The sequence below is a fragment of the Alosa pseudoharengus genome, unplaced genomic scaffold, assembly GCF_046254945.1.
Source record: "Alosa pseudoharengus isolate Yale_2024_CS ecotype anadromous, Long Island Sound unplaced genomic scaffold, YU_APseudo_1.1 YU_APseudo_1.1_scf_4, whole genome shotgun sequence".
In the NCBI taxonomy this organism is placed as follows: Eukaryota; Metazoa; Chordata; class Actinopteri; order Clupeiformes; family Clupeidae; genus Alosa; species Alosa pseudoharengus.
The window spans coordinates 40,933,558-40,958,147 of NW_027468774.1; the positions used below are offsets into that span (position 1 = coordinate 40,933,558).

At 42.3% G+C, this 24,590-nt stretch overlaps 1 protein-coding gene across 12 annotated transcripts in view; it reads left to right on the forward strand.

The window, feature by feature from the left end:
- The window catches only part of hoxb3a (homeobox B3a), a 37,085-nt gene that overhangs the window by 10,000 nt on the left and 2,495 nt on the right, over positions 1-24,590 (forward strand). For 3 of the 12 annotated variants that reach the window (XM_076266306.1, XM_076266308.1, XM_076266305.1), the window contains 3 exons: positions 13,776-13,842; positions 19,522-20,104; positions 20,808-23,043. In XM_076266306.1, coding sequence (XP_076122421.1) covers positions 19,630-20,104; positions 20,808-21,565 — 1,233 coding nt within the window. In that variant the 5' untranslated portion in view covers positions 13,776-13,842; positions 19,522-19,629 and the 3' untranslated portion in view covers positions 21,566-23,043. The other 9 variants (XM_076266310.1, XM_076266304.1, XM_076266313.1 and 6 more) reach the window with 9 other exon arrangements.

The following is a 24,590-nucleotide window of genomic DNA, read 5'->3' on the forward strand; positions in this document are numbered from 1 at the left end:
TTAGGTCCGTTGCGAAGGCACAGACTGACCCCCTCGAAACCCTTGACCCTCTGCAGACTGGACATGGCTCCGGGTTACATTTTCGGCCCAACCCCGGGGCGAGGTAGCCATAACACCGCGGCCTGGCCACTGTAGCCTCAGGGCACACACTATCTCTCTGCTAAGACACTAGAATAAACTGATGGGGCCTTAAGAAAACACAGGCCGTGGCCTTGCCTAGACCTCTTCTCTCTGATTCATCCAACGTTTTTGGTTGCCATGGTGCTGTAGATTGACGGTGCAACCCCTGCCTTGCTTTGCTGCAAGGTTTTGTAATTCTCCTGAACCCTAGACAGTCTCCACAGATTATAGGCTGTGTTACAACTACAATGATTTTTTTCGCTGAGGAATCTGCTGCCCTAAATGTAATGGTTATTTGGCTATAAATACCGGGGTATCTCCTCTCCCGTTCTCTCACTTTCCACTGCATCCTCTCTGCTTCCTTGAAAGATGTGTTGGAAGGCCTGGTAAATTGGCCCGAAGTGCGCGCGCGCACTGTGGCCTGTTTTAGCTCACACACTGCTAATTGCGAAACAAATAGTCCTGTGCGCACAGCTGAATTATTATTGTGCAAAGGCGAGGAGCGGAGGTCAGCGCCGCGCAGTCAGCACAGATATATGACCAACGCACGCGAGCTCCGTGCGCCAGGGCTAGACTGTCTTTTTTGTTTTTTTACAAGGGACACATATTAAGTAAAGGAGAGACTAAATGTTACCACAGCCAATATCCCCCTACCCCACCCTCAATAAAAAGCTACTACATTGTTATTAACACATTACTCGTCTTCGCGGTGATATTTCGATGGTAGGCTACGTCATACAAATAATGGTGTAACGACCTTTTTTTAATGCCAACAGTAGTAGGTTAGCTTAGGTTGTAGTCTATAGCCTTTTAAAATCTTTTAATGGCTAACTTAATTTCAGTGCAGCAGACGCACAATTGTGATTGTGCTCATGCCCTATCAATAATTAACTTGCTAAAAAGACAGAGTTAGATTCGACAATGCCAGCACAGAGAGAGAGAGAGAGAGAGAGAGAGAGAACATCTGACTGAATAGATAAATAGCCATTTATTGATCAAATAGATAGCACGTTTAATTGAGCATTTTACATTTAGTTTTAATATTTTAGAGATACGCCCGTTTGCTATAAGCACTAGCCGGCTAGGGATATCCTTTGGCGACCTATGTTACTAAAACACAGGACTATAATACATGACTAAAATAATGTATTCAAAGTGCATGATTGTGTCAGCCGACGTGAAAAAGAAGGAAAAATGGCAAGGAATTACTTTTCTTTCTGCAGTGCAACAAAACAAAACAAAAATCAGTAGCCTACATTCAGCTAAATATCAAACATTGGTCAGTGACCCAGCTGTTCCAAAAAAATATTAGCCTACTAATGTTAGGTGAGGACACACACTCGGTTGCTGTTTGCCCGTGGAGGGAGTGCGTGTCTTTCAGAATATATTTCAAATCGGACTACGCGCGCCCTGCCGGGTTTGACAGATTTACGGTCCACAATAAAAGAAGAGATGTTCGGCCCGTAAATCATTTTCCATTCGCCTGTGTAAACCAAGCCTTCAGCAAAGGGTTATGTTTACAGCGACTCTGTTCAAAAGCAATTTACACTGACTGTTCTATTATTATTGTTGTTATTATTATTATTATTATTATTATTATTAGGTAACTAATTTTAGAACTAGTCATAGGCTTTTATAGCAATAGCAGTTATGGAAGTAGCAGTAGCCTAGTTGTAGCTGCATTACCCATAGAATGAGGATGTAATGAATGTCGATTTGGGAGTGATTTTTTTCCCCCGCGTCATTGTTGTATTTTCATTGTCAGTAAATATAGTGTACATACTATGTCTATCTAAAATGTCCCATGCAATATTTCCCATATATGTACCACCCATTCCTGCAAAGATCTGTACGAGTATAGTGTTTTCGTGACTCTAAACCATTTTGTAATTACTTGAATTGAACAGTTGAACGCTATTGGTAATTACTAGGCCTACTGTATTTTTGTAATGAATGTATTTTTAGCAATTAATAGCATTAATGTTAGGCTAGTTTGATTGATTAAAATGACATAGCCATTCCACGTTTTGATACTCGTTTTGTCTCTATTCACATGACGGTAAATACACAATACACACAATAATAAGTATAGCCTACTGTGGCATTTCAAGGGCGCATAAGGGATGTCACCCAATCCAAAATCGTAGCCAATGACATTACATCAGGCTTGTCTGCATATAGACGAGATATGTTTAACGAATGATTAAAATATTTATAATTTCACTATTGCACCTTTTTTCCATTGCTCTTTCGGTCCAAACATTAGGGATCATTCAACGCCTTGATAGAACCAGCGTGATGTTGGTTTCAGTTGCAAACAAAGCTTATCGTAGCTTATCCTAGTGCTGCTGGCTTTCCCCCAGAATATTTAGTGTAATTGCGTTTGATAGTGATTACTTTCTGTGGGATGAAAGTGAGTCTTGTTTTCCCCTCCTCCTTGTTATCTCCCCCTAAGCTGTTTTGCTTCTGTTTACGCGAAAGAGAGAGAAAGGGAAAGGCAAGGCAATGCAATGCAATGTAGAAGTCTCTGAGATTTTGAAGCACACCAAGTCGAGCTATTGTTTGACCTTCAGGAGAGTCTTCTGTCGACTCGTTGCTTCTACACAGCCCTAGGTCCATTGTTCTGCTCTGTTATAGAGCGTGGCTGTGCCTCAGTGTAGGAAAAAAAACTATTGTTGCTAAGAGCTCACGGCGGGGTCTCTGCTAAACTCACCCTTTTGCCGCGTGCTACCTGTCTAAAAGCCTATCTCTCTCGGTCCCCGTGAAAATGAACTCCCTTTTGCTATAGGCTATAACCATCATTTAGAGTCCACAAGAAGATCACAGTGCACTTTGAGTTGGGACCAAACGCATCAGAAGTGCACGCGTAAATTCTTACATATCTTTCAAAAACTGTAACATCATGCATGAGCACAAAGGAGCCAGTATAATAATGGTGTTTATGAAACTTTCCGTAATCAGTGATATTAACACGAACTGGAGTCCAGCCTACAATGATTTAGTGCAGAAAATGACTACATAGTTTCAATTGCTTTGCAAACTTTAATTCAATTAGAGACATAGAAAAGACAAGATGACATTACACTGAGCACGAAGCGATAGCAAGATGAAAACCTTTACAAGACTTGCACTTCTTAAGACACCAGTAAAAAACTATGGACGTAATGTTTAGATATCGTAAATATGTATCGAAATTATACAGGTTTATGAAAATATAGATATGAGAAAGCAAAATAGACATCCAAGTTTCTCTTAGTTCGAGTTCATTCAGAACGTGGTTATGACACTACTAATACTTACCATAACTGCCAATACATAAGTTATTTCGCCAGCAGCTTCAGGTCGGAAAACGGTGATGTATCATTTTATTTTCTTATACATTTATGTTCAAAGAAAATCAAGATAAAAGTGAGTGTCTGTACCGCTGAGGTAGAGTGGTCCCGCGAGCTTGCAAGGAGAGTCACCCCCATCCCCCTCGTGGTCACGTGATTCATTAAATAATTAATGCAGTGGTTGCAGAATAGATATGTATTCGTCAGGAATATCGCAGACATGGTCTCCCTGTGTCTGACGTGAAATTCAACTGTCCTTTTAAAAACAAGCCCTATAGCGGAGGAAAAAAAGAAAGGCACAGACACACGCGGAGGCTGCAATAAAACAAAATTGGACGGGAGCACCTCAGCGTGTGGACATTGTGAGTATAGCGGAAACGGGGGACGCCACTTCCCTGCGCGTACATTGCTGCAACGTTCCGGGCTTGCCCGAGTCCATGAATTATTTGCCGTTTGTGATATTGTGGTAAATATGTCAAAAAATATTCATTTTGCCATACCTTGTCATCGTGCATGCACGTCTCAACCCCCATCCCATTGTTTGACTTCGGTTGTGGTAACAGGACTGATATTACATGTCATAGATTTGCACTTGTGCTCCATTGATATCATGTTGTATATTTTCTTTTTTAAGCGGTAAAGGATTCTCACTGTCCCCCATCCCATCTCCTTCCCTTCCGCAGCATGTCCCTCTCCTATTTTCATTCAGCTACTTCGCTTGATTTATAGTGATTTGTGTGTCAGTGGCAGCGGGGCTGCCATTGTGTGTTTGTGAGGGAGTTGTGTTGTTTATGACCGTCTCTGCGATAAATCATTTCGCTGGGAAAATGATGAGCGAGCGATGATACACGGGAATGAGGAAGAGATCCCTGGCTCCTCGCTACTTGCCGGCCCTCTTGCCATCCTCCATAGCGGGTGAAACCCTCCTTTTTCTTCCCATTCTCGACCTCGAGTTGATTATCGCGGGAGATTTACATGCAATGGCTCTGAAGCTGAAATAAAGGCTAAAGAGCTGCAGGTCTTGAGTTACTGCATATACAATTACCAATTAAGGGAAGATTTGTTTAAATTTGCCAAAACGGGAACGCCTCGCCGCCATGTAAATCTCATAAAAGCGCCAGAGCCCGCCTGGAGATTTATAGCCAGAGGTTACATACCTGGGTTGTAACTCTTTTTGCGACACAGGAGGAAAAACTTAATTGGAAGGCAACCTTAGTAGAAGAGGCTTCAGAAGAACGTTGCTGAACAGTTAAAACGACCTACTGAGTTTCAATACGCCCAGTCCAGGAAGGATTAACTGATTTTGTTCTGAGATAATCGAATATTTTGGTCTGTTTCTTCCAGATCCGTGGGAAACTTGTAACAGACCCGAATGAAACTCGACTTTACCAGAGATAATATAGATGTTTCTAAACCTTGTTGTATAGCTTTCATGGCAGCAGTTTTAGTTTTTATTCCAACAGGCGTATGTATCAACTATGTGCAGGACTTTTGTAGAAAAAAAGGTCATAAATAACCCCAACCGGGTGCTCAAGCACCATCAGTCTAATTTATCCAGCTCATTGTGGAGCTTTTGCTACCTGAGAGGAGGGGGAGGTTTACAAAACGTGTGGCTCCAAGAGTGGTAAATCTAGTTTATGACGCGTTAATGTTATTTTGGCTAGGCGGCAATATTTGTACGGTACGGTGATGCTATAGTGGGCATTACCTCTCTAGACAACATAATAAGAGGAGAGGCGTAGCTTTTATAGTTATTCACTTTATTCTTTATTTTCTCTCAAAAACAAGGCATTGTATCATAATGTCAATAGCCTATCAGTACTAGAGGTATGCTACTAGAACCAATATTCTGTCTAATATTAATAACAATTTCAAATAACATTTCTATGAATCTCACATAATGACAGGTATTATTTTGTGTGGTTGCCTCCTGGTCTTCCTCTCCGCCTTGGTAGTGTAAACCTTTGTATAGCAAAATTAGAAGAACTCTGTGGATCCCATCAAATATTAATGGGAGCAGCAGCGAGGGGCAGCACTTTCAAAATGTATAATTCCAGCCGCGCTTCTCGTTGCCCGGCGCTGTGTCAAAAACAATATCCAAGCTCATTTCGGTGGACACGCAGGGGGAGAGAAGAGAAGACATTTTCACACAGGACATCACTCGAGCTCACTAAAACCGCCTCATATCTGATTTCACAATTCAATGACAGTGGTGAGTGGAATGAATGATTCAAAACGCCATCATAAGACAGGCCGTTGGATTCTAACAGAGAGGCAGTAGCCCATATCAGCCCTGAACACAAGGCTAAAGGATCACTCAGCAGCACAGCGTCCAGGCTACTGTTTCATTAATATATAAACCCAGAATTATTTGCTGCGTTTAAATGCCCTGAAATCTTTATAGGCTATATAACTAAAGATGCAATATATAATTCATGCGAATTTGCATACATCAGGCAAAACACGGCATGATATGAATGGGAAAACCCTGCCCATCTAAAAGAATGTAACATCATCATTCGACATAAAAGATCAAAAGTTATCTAAACGTTGGCTATAGACTGTTTAACACAAAGTAATCCTGGAATAGGTCCTATAATTGAAACCGTGCTTTGGTTAAAGTGGCCTACGTCTGCTACCGTTTCTGTGGGTATGGGGGGGGGGGGGGGTCTTGTTTGTTTGTCGTTTAAATGTTAGACAACAGTGTAGTAATCCCACGCTCTAGAGGAGACAATGTAAACTAATCTTCCCACCACTTGGAACAATACATCCACGTATGGCAGCCATATTGTATGGTTCTAAATGTTCACAACTAAAGCATGGACGCTACTAAAAAACTGTGCAAGTATTCTTTATAATTGGTTGCTCTCATTCATTAGCCGACCATATTAGATCAAGCGTGTAAGCAGCACACAGTTTGCATGCTTGGTAAAATTATTATTTATTATTAGAATGATCAATATTCCAACGACAAAATCTAGGCAAAACTCATAAATATGCATACAAATGTAGACAAAAATACATAAATTGGTATATGAAATAAAATGCGCACACGCACACACAGACACACACACACTCGAAATGAACAGTCGAGGAGACCCCGCATAGTTCTTATATATTGGGCCTATTGGGCCAAGTTTTGTGCATGGCAATAATAGGCTAATATAGAACATGCTTTCGAATAAAACAATATTCTTTGTAATGACGTAGTCACATTTTGAGAAAAGGCACAAAAGCTATCAGTCAACCATCGGAAAAGTCTTACATATCTACAGTATTTCTGACTTATAGTTGTTCTCCAAATGGAGAATACAAAGCACTGTGATGATTCAGAATTGTTTACCCCAAAGGCAAAATCCGTAATAATGACTGACTGTATAAGATTGAAAGCATTAGGCTTGATTTGACCACATACCTATCATATCGTTCGCTATAATCGGAATATATACCAACATATCTGAGTATTCCTCTAAACATCCACATCCCTGCTATTTTGGCAACTATTTTTTCTGTAATTGGGGTGGTAAAAGTGCAAGACCTGTCTCTAAGCGTCTGTGTTCCCCTGCAGAGGAGGGCAGGGGGCCGGTTTGCCAGGTGTTCCCCTGCCTCGTAATGCAGGAATGATTACCAGTTTGGAAATAAATCAATACGAAACCTCACGCTAATTTATAACGGTCTGAGAGAGCAGCGATTGAAAGCGCATGAAAAATGACCGGCGAAAAGGTATCCAGCGACTGCGCGGAGGGTTTTCACCGGCTTGAGGAGCATGGAGAGCAGCGATAAGAGCATCGAGCCGGAAATGTACGGGAGAACGAGTAGCTTTTTATGTGCGATGGCTAAGAATAGCCCGGATACTATCATTGCACTTCTGAATCGCTATAATTGAACTGTAGACGATGTATCTCCTTTCTGCCCGCTTTTGTTAGTGTGTGTGTGTGTGTGTGTGTGTGTGTGTGTGTGTGTGTGTGTGTGTGAAAGACAGAAAGAAAACCAGAGCAAAAGGGCACTCGTGGGGATCTTGTTGCGTGGGTAGACTACATATGTACACACAAAAGACTCATTTGCAAACAAAGTTAAGTAGGTTTGAACATTTAAAGGGGAATGATAATATTGCCAAATAGTGCCCAAAAAGGTAACTTCGCATTAAATACATTTAAATTATCCTCTCAAGTATCGGAATTAAGTGATCTTTTATTCTTTTTTGTGCGTAAAAAAAATATTCTAGTGTTATTCGCGAACTAATAGGACTGCCGAAAACTTATAAAGAGAACAGGAATTTGTCAGGAAATGGACTGCTATCGGAATGAGGTTGACCGCGTTCACCCTTGTAGAAGCCCGCAGGTTGTAATGGCCATATGGCCCATGTGTCGGCCACGGAGCCTTGTAGTTCCCTATTGGATAGACGAACCCCGCTGCCTTCTCCACCCTGTGTGTCCTGTCAGTCCACTGGTTCACTAGTTCACCGTGTCAATCCTCCCTGCTCCACGCTAGCAGCGAGAGACAGAAAAAGAGTTAGAAGGTAGAGGTGGAATCTTTCGCCTGTTGACAACTGCTGAGCCCGGTGAATCACACGCCGCGGTCGGAGCGCGGAATTCAGGGGAGCAAAAGCCGTGTTTTCGGAGGCGTTCGGACAGGTCCTCTGCCCACGTAGTGCTCCAACGTGTGTGCGCGCGTGTCTTAGTACGTAAATCATTCGCATTTGTCAAGATGGGCTAGTGGATTCAAAACGCGTTACTGCTGTTGTTTCTAGTTGATTTTCGTGGAGATCAGCAAACAACCATGCCAACTGTAGCATACCGTGAGAATTAGTGCGTCCAAGGTAACAGAGAAACAAACAAAGCAAGTATTCCATGCGTGTCTTGAACATAAAGTCCCTAAACACGCGCCTATCCATTTTTACGGGACCGAGAGGAGTGCTGGAAGTCAGGTAAGGTTTGCAGGCTTCAACTGACGCCGGGTGCCTGGACTCTTCTTTGAGTGTCCAAAGCATTTCTGCAGACAAGTCATTAATTATCCGTTGTGTGACCGAGGCAGGAGCCATCCTTGGGTGTGCCCAAGCTCGCAAACTTTTTTGTCTTTCTAGAACCGAAGACAGATGCCCTCAAATAGGTAACCAAAGCTGCGGAAGGTGTAGCTTACTCATTTCCCTTCTATCTCTCTCTTAACTCATTGTATCTTTTCCTCCCTCCTCTATGAACCTCCTGGATTCCTTTTCAGTTATCTTCTGTTGAGCTCTGTCTGTCCAAGCCGCCTAAAGTTTTATGAGACGACACAAGTTAGTTAGCCTTAAGTGTAGACCTGCTGGGTGAGTTGAACTAAGTGAATGGATCTTGCAGCTAGGGTGTAAAAAGAAGACACATGTTTCCATGATTTATGATCCCGACAACGGATTGCTTACTCTAGCAGCTCTCAATTTGGAATCGCGCGTTTTTGTCCCAATCTGCGCTGCAGGAATCCCCCAAAATTCAAGCCTGGCGATAACCTCACATTTGGCATTTATTTTTGTAATTTTTTTCCTAACAAACCTAAAACAAGGCACCACAGTAGTATAAAGTGATGCCAGTAATCCGAATGTGCCCCCCCCCCTCTCCCTGGGACGTTTATGTTGAATTATTATCTTCCCCAAAGTTTTGCTGGGTCATGCTGCGTATAACACATGTAAACACACTTGGAGATTTCCTCTATAACTCTGAAGATCACACACATGGAAGTGGGATTATTATTATTATTTTTTTTACATATGTTAAATTCAGTTACACCCTCATCATATCTCGCTATGGCGTTGAACATAGAGGCCATAACCTTGATAGAATGTGGAACACATTGAAGAGGTCATGTAAGATACTCAGACGTAACATGCCCAACTGCGTTCGACCCAGAAAATACTTCAGTGACGTTAAGACCAGTGATGCGCCATTGTGCTGATATTTCACATTACTCTAAATAGAAGTATTTCATAATACTCTAAATATATGACCACCTGCATTTTCATAGGAATTATGGTCGTTCAACAAGCGTTATGTTAATCTTAATCTCATGCCGAGATGAAGTCACCAAATTGCAGATGCAACTGGAACAGCCGCTGCCCTCAATCACTTTTACTTAAACCTTCTGCCACATGTAACCTAAGTGGTATGACAGCATCACAAGGATTAGAGCCAAGCCTAGCCCGTAGCTTGGGTGAGTATCAACATGCTTTGGAACAGGAAACTCCTTTTGTTGCCAAATTGGAGGTCAGGTCCCTCTCGCAACCGTTCGCCAGGCTCACCGAATGGTATGGAGTTATTTATAAGGCTCACAATATGGGACAAAAATGGCCTGAATTAATTCCTGCCCATGTGCTGTCTAAAATGTAGTTAGCCCTCCAGCAAATGCAAAAGTGACCCAGCGGTTTACGCTTCACAGAGAACGGCCTCAATCAAACCACAAAACTCTTAAGTGGCTATCATTTAATCGATTTTATCATACATCACTGACATTGGGCATAGCACCGGGGAGAAGTGAAAGTGAAGGTACTTGTGCAAGACGACAGTATCTGACAGTATCTGCATGGAGCACAGTTTATTCATATTATGCTCCGGTCTCAACAATTACATCCCTGGGGCACTTTGCATCATTAGCTGTTGTGACAATGTTACTGTAATTATTATACACCACAATGTTTTGGATGCTGTGCTGCATGTCTAAGAATGGGCCTTTAGTTTTTCAACAATGCAATTTCCTATTAAGTGTTTGGACAAAACCAATATATATATATATATATATATATATATATATATATATATATATATATATATATAGGGAAATTCATATAGCAAGAACATAGCTTCTGATGACCAATATCGCCTATTTGTCTTATCTTATTTGATGAGGCTGGCAGTTTTCAGGTCCCGAGTGCAGGGCCCATAGTGACCCCCCCCCCCCCCCCAACTCACTCCAGACTATGCCTCCTTTGAAAGGCAGTTAAAGATTACCCCGTCAAGACCCTAATGTCAAGTAAAAATTAACTTGGCTCACCAAAAAAACTGACTGTGAGCATTCTCATTGTTTAGTACTAGGCAATGCTCATCTTCTGTGGAGACTGCTATAGACCTCCACATCTTAAGGATCCATGCATGTAGATGAGAGAACTGGAAACTGCTGTTGCAGTTCCTCGCCATGCTCTAACAAACCTTTGCATGCGGCTTGCAGTCAGCGTGGTCAACTAAAATTATTTTCACCATCACTAATTTTTATTGCTGAATCAAGAGGCTACAACTGGAGTGCTCGATGAAGTCTGCGTCATTAGCACAACTCTAAAAATACAATAACAACACAGGTACCACAATTCCACCTCCAGGAAATATGCGTTGACTCCTGTGTGCTGACTGGCAACTCCACTGGGATCGATACTGCCATAACGCGCAGGTCAGGCGGGCTCAAATGAGAGTTTAATTGTAATCCGGAGATCTTTAGTAGAAGGCTATCTGCGTGGGTGTAAAAAACCAAGCCCCCTGCTCTCTCACTCGCTAGCGAGCAAAGAAACCCCCCCTTTTATCGCCCAGAGATTGGATGCAGAGGCCTCGCGTATTCACCGCTCTAGCTCTCAAGTCCTTGGTGTTGAAAGTCCCATGTCATCCGCCAGAATGGGAGAGAAAAGAAGATATATTGTGCCTCTCCTCGTTTAAAACAATTCACTGGTCGCCATTTGGGGCTTGCCCGTCGTTCGAGCTCATTACGTTTCAAGGCACTGGAATTCTACAAATGGAGCTGATGAAAGCGCACCTTCACAGAGATAGCGGGAGAAAATAGGCCATTTTTGGAGGGTGGTGCCTCCAGAATTGGGGCAAAAGTTGAAGTGGCAACAAATTTCGAAAAAAAAAAAAGCTGAAAAAACGGCCTTATTTTTATATGAAAGATCAAATCAGGTTAGAGTAACCGAATTAGTTCTAAACGATAGAGTTTTGACGTATGCGTGTCACGTGAGCGAATCATTCAGAGTATTATTTTGGATTTGGTGAGGGGCCTTCTGGACTCACTGACTGTGGTTCTCTCAGGCTCTTACTCTGCTGTTCCCAACCGCCTGGTAATTAGACAGCAAATGGGATAAGGTCGGCGTTTCGCTGACTTCCAGAAGGCACCATGCGGGCTCTTTGAAAGCCTGGGACGACAGGGCCGGGATTAATTCATAAATATAAGACATTACAAGGGGATTCCAAAGTACTTCCGTTGATTGATCATTAATCTGGTGAGTTATTGCTCCTCGACGCAAAAGGTCACACTGCAAACCCAGTACCAATCTGTCAAAGCGCGACACAGCCACGCCGCGCGCCTCTCCCTGTTTATTCCTCGTGTTTCTGACTGCCTGCTCGTGTTTACATGGAGCATGCAGCGGTTTTTGAAAATTATGTCACAAGGAGAGGGGTTTCATGGGGTACGGTTAAGCATGGGCGCTGGTAGGCACCGTTAGGAACAAGGCAGGGGCATGACGACTATCCTAACGGAATGATGTGATAACGGCAGCTCTACAGAATGAAGAGAGAGAGCGATAGAGAGAGAGGGAGAGCAAGAGAGGGAGAGCAAGAGAGAGACACCGAAAAAAAACCTCGACAATAAAGTTGGGGTAAAAAACAGTTTGTTATGTGCCCAGGGCTCTGTCTCTGTGTGTGCTTCCATGTGTATTGGATGTGCAGTGGGATTCGGCTATCGCAGTGTTTATATTGAAAATCTCGAGCAGGCAAACATTCCCAGTTCCCTAATGCCTGTGCATCCACTTAATATGCATTTTGATAAATTATGCAGGAGCGCCTTTGTTGCAAACCCTGCAGAAATCAGGCGGCCAAATCCCACTGTTGTTCTTCTCGGTTCCTTCGATACCTTGCCCACTAAACGACGCTTTTCGGTGGATATTCGTTGCATCTAGGAAAAGCTAGCCCTGATTTGTCTTGAATTTCGTTACTCCCTGGCTCCCTTTCTCCCCGTTTTTCCCACTAAAATTGGCTCATCAGCTCTTCTGCTAAGAGCTGCCTCCTCCCTTTGTTCTGAGAGCTCAGCGTGGCTAGCTGCGGGGGCTGGAGCACCCTTCACTTTGTAGGTAACTTTAGGTTAGTCCAGTTAGGCTCCGGGTCGCCGACGAGCTATCGGTACCGAAAATCTTTCAAAAACTACCCGCGTGGCGTTCAAAACAAGGCCGGGCGACAGGGATGGACGCGAGCCAACGCCGTGCGTGAGTGCGGGGATGCAATAAATAACTTTATAGCGCTATAGGCCGCAGAGTCGGGGAGGTCGGGGAATCCTCGTTTTGATTTATGTGTTTGGGGTAGCTGTCACGAGCCGGCGAACGGGAGCGTCCAACGTTTTTATTCCACTTTTAATAAGCGCTACTATGCACACCAGCAAGGCCATTTGATTTCATTTCGACTTGGGCCTTCTCTACTGTATATAGTCATTTTCGGTCCACTTTTGCTTCCTTCTGGGATTAGGGCAGCATATGCCTGGGCTTTAGTTATATTTTTTCCAGAATGATGCCTCTGTTATTTTATGGCTTTCTCTGGGATTGCTTTTCGGTGTTTACTTTCGTTCATTTTATATTTGTTTCGTTTAAAGGTTTCCTGTTGGGAGAATTTGTGAGTTACTATTTAACATTTCATAACATAATTATTATCATAATGACTATTATTATTGTTATAATAATAATAACAATAATAATAATGGTTATTATTAGCCTATTATCATTATTATACATTATGCGATTTATCCATTCAGGCCAATGGTCATCATATTTTTTCATGGTCTGTGAACGAAAAAAAAAAACCATCGAAATAATCGGCTATGTTAATCCACTTAGTTACATTAGCCAGTAGCACCAGTCTTTGAGTTAGTTCTACTGTTTGTAAAGGCTCCAGTAATATTTTAATGCGAAACAAAGCCGTAGAATGTGGACTGTTAAGTCATATGGGGAAATGTAGGTCACCGAATGAAAAATTTCATCGCATTTCCGAAACAGTTCAATCACTAGCCAAACAGCAGAGCAGATGCATCTCAGTACCAGCAGTCAGACTCGAAACGCGGATTAATCAGAAATATAATATGTAACTCAATAAACGATTAAAATCAATATCGAGAGGGGTGGCTTTTGCGCTGCTTTCGGTGATTTTTTCGATGGCCTCGCGTTTCTTCCGTATATTTCGAGAATAATTTAAGGTTAACGATGTCTGTCACCCATGGCCCAATCTCAGATTGCTTTTGTGTTCGATTTGTCTACAAGGGGTCGTATGCACTGTATTGGATTTTCGGCGACCTTCTTTGATTGCATCTTTCTCTCTTTTTCCCCTTGCCTTCCAGTTCCTACCTATAATCTGGAAGCTGCATTCTCGCATAAAAGCAAGTGGTGATAAAGGACATTATATCGGTAAGTACACCAGACTCTGATTCATATTTTTTGCTAACATCCTGCATGAGTGCGGTGGGTGATATGACACCAATGTGCTAGTGCACCATTGCTGTTGAATTGATTTGAACTGTATGATGGCCTTGCATTGATAGCTCACATGTGATAATGTTGACCCAGGAGAGGTAAATATGAGGACATGACTTTTATTGAAGCGATTGGAAACGATGAACGAAAAAATGATGGTCCATAATAGCCTTACAATCCTTTTTATTTGATGACAATTATTTCATAATATACGAGCAATGCATGCACTTGAACATATTGCATAGCCTATTTGAGAATATATTTTGGTTGTTGAGTCCATGGTGAGATTTCCATCTTTTAACTGCTATTTGCCGATCTGTGTTAGGCTTCTCATTATTATTGCAGACAAACAAACAAAATATTTTACAGCTTGTGTTAAAGACCTCTTATGATATTATCTTCATGTACACACAATGAATTTGCTTTTATTCTTCACGGGTTACTGTCGTGACTTTTGTATGCTATTGTATGATTTCAAACTACTATAATGGTAGATGGCCCATGGTCAGATAGTCCTATGGATGTGACCTATAGCCTGCAGTGTAGCCCCGACATTCGAGAATATTCACTAATGAGAAGTTGAATAATCTAGCAGTAGCCTATATAATGATTCTTCATTTGCCTTCATATGCATAACCAATGGATGTACAGCGATGCCTATAGCCTACTGTTATTTTAACACACGTTACCCATTTCAAATACAGACACAAAACATGAAATCTAGATTATTGAAAGAAAAGCATATATATTCTACGATTTCAACAAACAACATAAACAGCATACAACCACGCAGTGCAGCATCACATGAAAACCGCGAAAAGCTTAAATTCCTCCAACTAATCCATCATTTGGCAAAACATATTCGTCTTTTCATCTCCTTGTGATGTTTTAGAACATATGCTGTTTCCTGGCACAACATATTTGCGTCTTTTGGAGTTGTCCACCACTGCAAGGTATATCCTTTCTCTGTTAGCTTCTTTTTTAAAAGGGTAATACCAGTCCTTTGCCATCCTTTAAAATCACCTAAAATATTGTTCAATAACACTCTTCTCTCAAGGTTCTGAGAGCTGTACTCCAAAATTCATTTTGAACATTTCGATTTTACCACAACTTAGCTCCAATGGTGTAGTGGGTGGTTAAAATCTAAATGTGCTGATTCAAAAGACGTTCATCTCTTCTAGCTCGTTTGAGTTAATTAGTAATCTTTCAGGTTGCTGATTTAATCCGTTTAGCAATAGTTGCAAAATAAGGAACAATGCTGCCTAGGAGAAAGTTGCAGACACCTACATTTTTGTCCCACGTCTTCCTCCTACACCGTTTGGACTCACTCTTTTCAAGTAAATACACCGAATGCATCTTTTTAAAGTTCCTTGTTTACAGCTGCCGTGGGTGATAGTCGTCATAAATCTTACGCAGGCAAAAAAAAGATGGGTGTAGTGTCTTGAATAACAAAAAATAGAGAGAGAAAAGGAGAGGGAGACATGGTGAGAGAGCAAGAGCGTACAGATAGGAAGTGTGAGGGAGAGAGAGAGAGAGAGGGAGAGCGATAGAGAGAGAAAAAATGGTGAGAGACAGTGAGGAGAGAAAATGTCTCCAAAACACCTCCATATTTTCTTTTCCATTTTGGTCTCGCGCCAGCTTTCTTCCTCGTTTCCTTCTCGTCTTTTCTTTCTTGTTTTCCAATGTTGATTTAATTTTTTTGTCCCACGTTTGTAGAAGTTCCCATATGCCGAGAAAACACAGGAAGTGCCCTCTTGAATTTTTAACATGGACTCGCTATCGAAGTTTTTGCAAAGACTTATGTGGCATTGACTCGTCCTAGCTGTTAAATATCACACATTATCTCTCCTTTTTCCTTTTTACTGATTTGTTTTCACCCCTCCCTCGTTCACCAGTACGCCTGTTGTCTGTTCTCCTGTTCTGTCACCCCTCCCCACCCTTTCTCATTTTTGCGCATTAGTTATTACTAGTTGGGTGTGTTGGGGGCCATGTGATGAAATATTAACAATACAGATAGAATGCTGTTTCTGCCTCGAGCCAAGTAGGAGCCAGCGCTGGAGACGCACTTCCTGGTAATTCAATATAGACTAGTGGAGTGAGGGAGAAAAAACGGCGCTTCTTTCGTGTACTAAACAATATTAGCATAGCCTAGACACCTAACTGGGAGACAAGTGAATAAAAAAGTCCTGGCGCTGGATCTTTGCTCGTAGGCCCAGATCCTGTCCCACTCGGCTGCAATTAGCATAATTTCTCACTGGTGACGCTGTTACATGGGGATTAACTCCCGCGCCTGGCGCTCCAAGCATGCCCCGTTATTTCCAAATAGCTGCAAAGGCCTTGTGTTGACAACACAATAACACGCTAAAAGGATAAGGGAGAGACGGGACTGGAATCGGCACTATAACCACCACAAATAAACGGGCAAAAATGCGACGGGGATACGTGACAGCGAAGCGGAGCTCTGGTCGGATTATGATGTTAAGGTTTGCACCGTGAGATAGAGAAAGGGGGAAATCTGAGGCCATTGTTATCAGCGAGCAGGGCGTACCAGTCGACGGGGCGGCCAGGAGCTGAGCTGCCTGTCCATTCGCAGCGCCCCTCGCATACCTCAGATCTTTCATGCCAGACCGTCTCCCCCCTTCCCAAGCCGAGGGGATCCGTCCAGGAGCGCCCGGACTAAGGCGCGGGGCAGCCGTCCACGAGACACCGGCATCATACGCTCGCTCGCTGCGAATATCAAGACAGGAAAGGGACGGAGGGATCCCGTTTTTATTGATTGCGCCGTGGCTGAATGTGAAAAATATATGATGACTGCCTGTGCTTCCCTCTTCAGAGGCTAAGGTAAGCTGGTCTGAAATAGGCTATCAGTTTGTGAATGGCGGAGTGTGTGTCCCAGTGATTTATGACCATATGACTCCAATCGCGGTTCAAGAAGAGTTCACAATGCTTTAAGCTTCCTTCCACGCAGCAACCCCCTCGTTTCCCCTCTGAATCCCTATCCAACGGATTCATTTTTTTCTGCCTCTTATTTGTTTGTAAAGCAACGCGGGAATCATTTTTGGAGATATCTTATTTCTCGGTCTTTGATGCTCGGGTTCGCGTTTATTTTCAAGCCCGGGGCTGAGGTAGCTTTAATGCTATTGAGCGACGTTGCTACGCTACTCTCTATTTCTCTCCGATTTGTCACCATTTGCCCAAACGTTTGCGATTGACACTTGGCTGTTATTTCGTTTGATATCGAATTCGCTCAGCAGGGGCCTGCTTCGTTGAAATAAAGGCTACTCACAACCAACCAATGTGAATGTGTGGACCAAAGAGACATAGGTTGTAGGCTATTCAGTTATTGTTTTGATTCTACCTCCGTGTGCTATTGGTAGCATAACCTATGTGCAAATGCTGCTTATTCCGTGCTAAGCAAGGTTCCAGTAGGCTGTGTATGTTTTATTCGTTTTTAAACGAGCTCGCCACTCAGACATATGCCCATCTTCTCCTTGTTGTTGTTGTTGACGTTCAGGGGTTCGTCTGCTCCTTGTACGTCTGCCGCGGACTCCATAATTGTATTAGGAACGAATCTATAGGAAAGTTAGTTATTGCGTTACCGTAACAAGCAGGCCAAGACATTACGTGTCCCATTTAATGGAACCGCGATATGATTTAATATCTATTATTCCTGCTGTGTTTCTCCCTTTACCCCTCTCACTCACTCACTCACTCACCCAAGCTCTCTCTCTCTCCCTTGAACAATTCCTTGGAGTAAATAATTAGGATTCCGCCCGTCCACTGGAAAGATAAATGAGCGACATTTGTGACGTGTTGAGAGTTGATGCCCAAAAGCTGTAGCTCGAATTCCCAGTCAAGCAGATAGGCTACACACAGCTGCCATTAAATTTATTCCTTTACTCTTTTTAAAATATTATTCATTGAAAGTGAAACATGCATCTTTATCTTTTTAAGGCCCAATCGTCAGTAGCCAGTTAGCTGTGTAACGACATTGACGGCACTGAGGTGGGAATAATTTACCCACCTTTAGATTTGGTCAGAGGATTAATATTGTGTGTTATATATAATGTGCGAACTAGCAGGGCTATCCTCTGGTTTATCAGTCATGTAGAATTAGAAATAGTTTTTTTTTTCCAGATTATTTTGAAAAAAGGAAGGGGGCACGATATAGGCTACATTTTCGAGGCAGAGAACCGTCCACTTGGCATTGTAAAATGACTCAGTTTTTAGAGTTTTTCTTTTGTGCTAGGTCTTAAAATATAAGATTATGAAATGCAAGTGCACTGAATACAGCATTATTGAGTATGAATATAAATTCAGCATTATTGACTCTTGGTTAACAATGATTATTTCATCAAACAACAATAAGATGGACAAGTACTAAAACTGTAGACAATAGAAAACAGAATTTTGGTAAATAGCTTCTCAAGTAGGCCTAATTGTTATTACCAACTGAACATATACATACTATTTTTAACCGAATTAAAAGTGTTCCCGTTTATAGCCTACTGTTAAGGTGATGTTCTAGATTTAGCCTAACACATCTAGCGTTATTTGTAAATGGGGCTGTCGCTGCAAATGAAAGGCAAGTGTTTGTTAGTTATTGTAGCAGTTTTTTAGCGTCTTGTAGGCTATCCACCAATTCTGGAAGAACAAGAGGTGGTCGAGTAGTTCATAGGTTAACGTAGTCTTCTCTGGTCGTACAAACCTCATGAATCAAACCTACCAAAAGCTTCCAGGGACAATCTTCCATTTTGTTTTGACGGAGGCCCACAAACAAAGTTCACCACAGAGACATTGGTGCCGGTTTTTCTGGTTTTTAATGTTGTCTAAATAGGCTACATTTCAGTGTAACCGGAGAAAACCTAAAGGAAATGCTCTGTGAGTTACATATGCACTCGTCTGAACTGCAGCACTAGCACAAGCACAGGCAATTTGTTACAAACAAGTTTTAGAAACATCTTCCACGATTGTCTGATAAATAGTTTGGTGTTAAGCTATATAGCCAAGCATGATATTTATTACATTGAAATTAACGATATTATAGCAATATAATGGTAGTATGTACAGTCATTATCAATCTGGTGTAATCAGTAGGTAACATTTAAATAGTTAATAGCCTTGTATATGGTCTAGTATTAATAGTCATTCAGCATTATCAACCAATACACTAAATTATTAATGATGCAGTGTTCATTCAACTGGATTGTTCTCATACAGACATGACTGCTATAAGAAAGACAACAGAAATGTGGTTTGTATTAAGTTTAATGACATTAAAGACATTGTAGCAACGATAATTCCCAATGATTATTCCTCAGAAACTAAACATGATTCCACGTAAAGTAATGGCACAACACACAATTACGAAATTATTTATTCATTTACTTAATTTAACGGATTAACAAAAAAATGAACTTTTTAAAGTATAGGACAATGTGTTAGGCTGTGTTTATGGTTGTGTGGGGAGGGCGAAAGAGCGCAGAGTATAAGCTGACATAGCATCTGCAACTCGCCTTGTGGGAAGGCTCAATTCATGTCATGGCGCCTTTCATGGAGTAAGATGGATTTATCCAGAGCCTCTCTTATTATGTGATTCTTATAACCTTTTAGGTCAGCTTCCAAGAGGCCGTTGGAAAGAGACCGTCACGTGACACCTGGTGCCAATGTTCTTCCAGAAGGTCGTCAGGACCCTGGTAGCCGGTAACACGACTTTTGGAAATGCAGAAAACGACCTACTACGACAACTCGACGCTTTATGGAGGTTATTCGTATCAAGGGGCCAATGGCTTCGGCTATGATGCCCCTCAACCGGCCTTCCAGTCCTCAGCGCACCTCGATGGCGACTATCAGAGGTCTGCCTGCTCGCTGCAGTCTCTTGGCAACAACGCCAATCAGCAGCACACCAAGACGAAGGAGCTAAACGGGAGCTGCATGCGCCCCAGTCTACCACCTGAGCACCACCCGCCCCCCCAGGTCTCCCCTCCCCAGAACCCCGTCAACTCTTCCACCTCTTCCACAGCACAGCAGCCGGGCAGCAGTGGAGGCAACGGTGGGGGAGCAGCTAAAAGCACCCCCAAGTCGTCCTCTCTGCCCCCGAATCCAACCATCAGCAAGCAGATATTCCCGTGGATGAAAGAGTCGAGGCAGAACACCAAGCAAAAAAACAGCTCTCCCAGTGCAAGTTCAGCTAACGGTGTGTGCCAATCCCCCTGCCTTCCCCCGCATCTCCCCCACCTGCCTCCTTGTGCTGTAGACAGATGTTAGCCAAGTCTTATTAGCCTGAGAACAGAGACAAAAGAGGGTGTATCAGACATTCACCATTTCAATCACTGTCTGTGGAAAAAGATCCCGTTATTTATACAGTGCAAAATCAAGAGTGTTACGCCCTCTTGATGAGCATTTGAAAATAAACGAATTACTAAACGCCAGGATTACGCAGGGATTTGAATTTATCTCTTTTAATCTGAAAGGGCGATATCGCACTGAGATTGTACATATCTTGAGATAAACGCCCTGGCTCATTTAATTTGACGAATGTCAAGAAGCGTTAGTATGATTTTGTAACAGACAAATGCACCTTGCTTTGCAGTCAAACATTCAGGCTTTCTGAAATTAGTTTGAGTTTGTGCTATTGGGTAATACTCCAAACTACCCATGATAACAGTGAAAGTGGTCTTCATATCACCCCAACACCATTCTGGCCGTGGGCTTTGGAAATAATACAATTTACATACACCGAGTCATGTTGGGGCTCTCATCGCTTAATAAATGCCAAAGTTATGAAGTGTTGACAACTAATATCAGGGGGATAAGTTTCGTTGGCTGCTTTATTAGAGAAAGATGCATTCAATTTACTCGTGTAGTAATTATGTTTTATTTCATTCCCACCCCTGTAGAGAGCAGTGGCGGTGAAAAAAGCCCCCCGGGCTCGGCCGCCTCCAAGAGAGCGCGCACGGCGTACACGAGCGCACAGCTTGTGGAGCTGGAGAAGGAGTTCCACTTCAACCGCTACCTATGCCGACCACGCCGCGTGGAGATGGCAAACCTGCTCAACCTCAGTGAGCGGCAGATCAAAATTTGGTTCCAGAACCGGCGTATGAAGTACAAAAAAGATCAGAAATCGAAAGGCATGGGCTCTTCCTCTGGTGGACCGTCCCCCACCGGAAGCCCACCCCTCCCCATGCAGTCCTCTGCAGGCTTCATGAACTCCATGCACTCAATGGCAGGCAGCTATGACGCCCCCTCTCCGCCATCTTTCAATAAGCCCCATCAAAACGCATATGCCATGTCTTCAGCCTACCAAAACCCCATGAAAAGCTGCCCCTCGCAACAAAAATATGGCAACACAGCGCCAGAGTACGACCCGCACGGGCTACAGGGTAACAGCAGCTACGGAACTCCCAACATGCAGGGCAGTCCTGTGTACGTTGGAGGGAACTACGTAGATGGGATGCCCACCACCGGGCCATCCATGTACGGTCTCAATCACCTGCCACACCACCAGTCGGGCAACATGGACTACAACGGTGCTACGCAGATGTCAGCGAGCCAGCATCATGGACCGTGTGACCCCCATCCAACATACACGGATCTGTCAGCTCACCATCCTTCTCAGGGTAGAATCCAGGAAGCACCCAAGTTAACGCATCTGTAGCAGGTTTGGAATAAGTGAATAGAATAATAAAAAAAAAACACTAACCCATGGGACGATGCAATGGGGTTGAAAAAGATGATCCAGTGGTTTCTTGCGTGTTCATAGACCGTTGTATTGATGTTGTCTCTCCATCAAGTGTAAGACCATTTGTCATAATAGTTTACATTAGTGTTTATTTCACACAGATCTCCCTTTTCTACGGCGTGCCCAGTGAGGAATTGATGACTATAATTATTAGGTGATATAATGGATGTGTTGTACGGAAAATTAACTACCGTGTGACCTCTTGTGACTCCCGTTGCATCACCGTAACTATTTGTGTACCTCGTCAGCATTAAAACCAATGCTGACGTCATGGCTGTCCAGCATAGTCTATGGATAACTCCCCCAGTATGCGGAGCTAAGAAAGCAGTATGCTACATGGAATTGGTGCAAGTAAACCACTGGATTGTTTTGGTTCTCTTCCCTTTATTTCACATTACCTCTCTTTTCAAACGTCTCACTAACATGTTATTTTTTGAATCGGTTCTGGTCAAATAACAAATCACCAAGCGACTGTTTGCTGCTCGCTTAGGAAAACAAAGTAGTGTACCTCCCTTTTGTACTGGGTTATAGGGTTACTTATTATGCTGTCCTATAAAAGTTGTGCTACCAACTTCCATGGGCAATGCACCGAAAAGATATTGTTATTTGTTGTGTCATCGGAACAGGGTAAAAAAAAGAGTTGAGAAATTATGTAGTACACAGGCATACCCCCCCCCCCACCCCTCTTCCTCTCAACTCGGTGTAACCCCTCCCTCCCCCAACCACCCCCTCCAATCTTTAGGGTTCACTTACATTAGCCACCACTAATGCGAAAAGCCCACATTTTCTCATGTCTTGACTTAACGTGGAAACAGGGTATATTTGAACAAAATGCATGTCCGGGAAAGCAGAGAGCGGTAGACGGCTCAGTTTACGCTAATGCTCTCTTGGCTGGGCATCATTGTTGCACTTAGAGTTTACATTTTGATGGGTAAGGAAAAATAAATCTTATTTTGAAATGGAAGACCTCCAATCAGCGTCTTTCGGTATGTGTGTTCAAGTGAACATTCATAAATATATATTTATTTGTTATAGCCAGTTTAAATACATTCTTTTTCTATTATTTATCCCCCCATGTATTTATATCAAGAAAAAAAATGTACTTTTTTAGTATTTACCTGTTATAAAGACGTTGTGTTCTTGTCATTGTAACAAATTAATTTTTAGTTGTTGTATTTTAGAGACAAGTAGTTTATGTTACCCTTGTACATAAATTATGTCTTGACTTGTACAGGGGGCGAGGAAGCGGAATCAAACCGTTCCTGCATAGTCGAGAATTAGACGAAGTATAGAACACTTTTTTGAGAACTTCTTTTGTCCTTTGTAGCTACTTTTCTTTTTCTTGGTAAGAGTTGTCTGTTGAGCAATTCTTTAATAAAATGTTATGTTATTCACTTCTACATCTGTTCCTTTAAACATAAGATAAAAAACCCACACACAACCAACCAAGCCAACAGCGTGCGCGCGCGAGCACGCACACACACACACACACACACTTCATGGGAGCATGTGCTCTGTCTCTCTTCGTGGCAATAGCAGACCGCTGAAAGAGCCCTCGGGTCCGCGCCTGAAAAAGTCACGTGATCTCAGGGTAACACAAATCCAAACTTGGCTAAAGATACCATTCTATCATGATGCACTTAATACTTTCCAAAACTCTGCTAATGGTTAACTGTGTTTGAGCAAGAACACACTGAAATGTTCTCCAAACATTCATTATTTTGCTTTTTATTCGAAAAACGTATGATTTGGGCCTATGTAGGCCTAGAATACAATGAAATATTTTACAATTTCAGATATATCATCCTAAATGATTCAATCCACAGTAGCAGTGGTATTAGCCTAGTAGAAATAATAATACCAATAATAATAATAATAATAATAATAATAATAATAAATAATAATAGTAATACAACAACAACAATAATAATAATTAGTACACTTCTCAATCATAATTCAGAGCTTGGCAAATAAAAAATGCCATTAAATTCATGAACATTGTAATGAACATTGCCCTACTTGTATTACTTTAGGCTGATTTTTGCACTTCAACGGAGTAAGGTACCCAAGCAAAATAGCCAAGAATAGGCATTCAGAGTCGAAAGGCAAATGGCATTTCAGCCGCTTTACACTGCAACACACGAAAACACTCCAGTACATTTTTATCAGCAGTGAACACAATTTCTATCGCAACCGTTGACTAATTGAACACTTGATAGTTTTCAACATGCAACCGAAGGTAAAACAATGCAAAAGCTCTCCTATAATGATAATTACCGACGCAATCAGACATGTGGGCGACGCAAATAAATCCAGGAAAGGGCCGTTCCTCTTGGAAACAAAATAAGAAATTCCAAAATTGTGAAAAAAACTGAAGTCAGCCCGATTGCTGGAGAGATAAACAGCACAGTTCTCTTGTCCTACTTTACGCGTAGTCAGCCCAAGTCAGCATGGTGGAGGCCCTCGCAGTGATTTGACCTCCTCTGCCTCCGCCGTGGCCTGCTACCCTCTTTGTATCTCATGTGAAAAACCATAACCACCTACGCAGATTCCCCTGGAAAATCATGTGTTCCCTGTGTCTCCCTTAAATTATAAATTCGTAAAATAGATTTTTTTTAAATCCACAACGAACACACATTATTACAACCGGGGTTCTCTTTTACGCATTCAGACAATCGGTGTTTCTGTTTTGCTAATACTAAGTCACTATATAGAAAGACGTTAAGGGAAAACATTACTCGATAACTGAGCAAAGAGAGGTCGTTTTCTTTGTTGTGTTCTTGGAGTAAAAGAGAAGAATTCTTGAGGGCTTCTCCTGTCAAGCCTTTTGCTGGGGCTAAGATTGATCACCGCTGTTATTTCACGACTTCGATTCTAAAAATATCCACTCTTTCCCACAATGCCTTTGTTAACTTCCAGAGTTTTTAAGTATTACATGTAG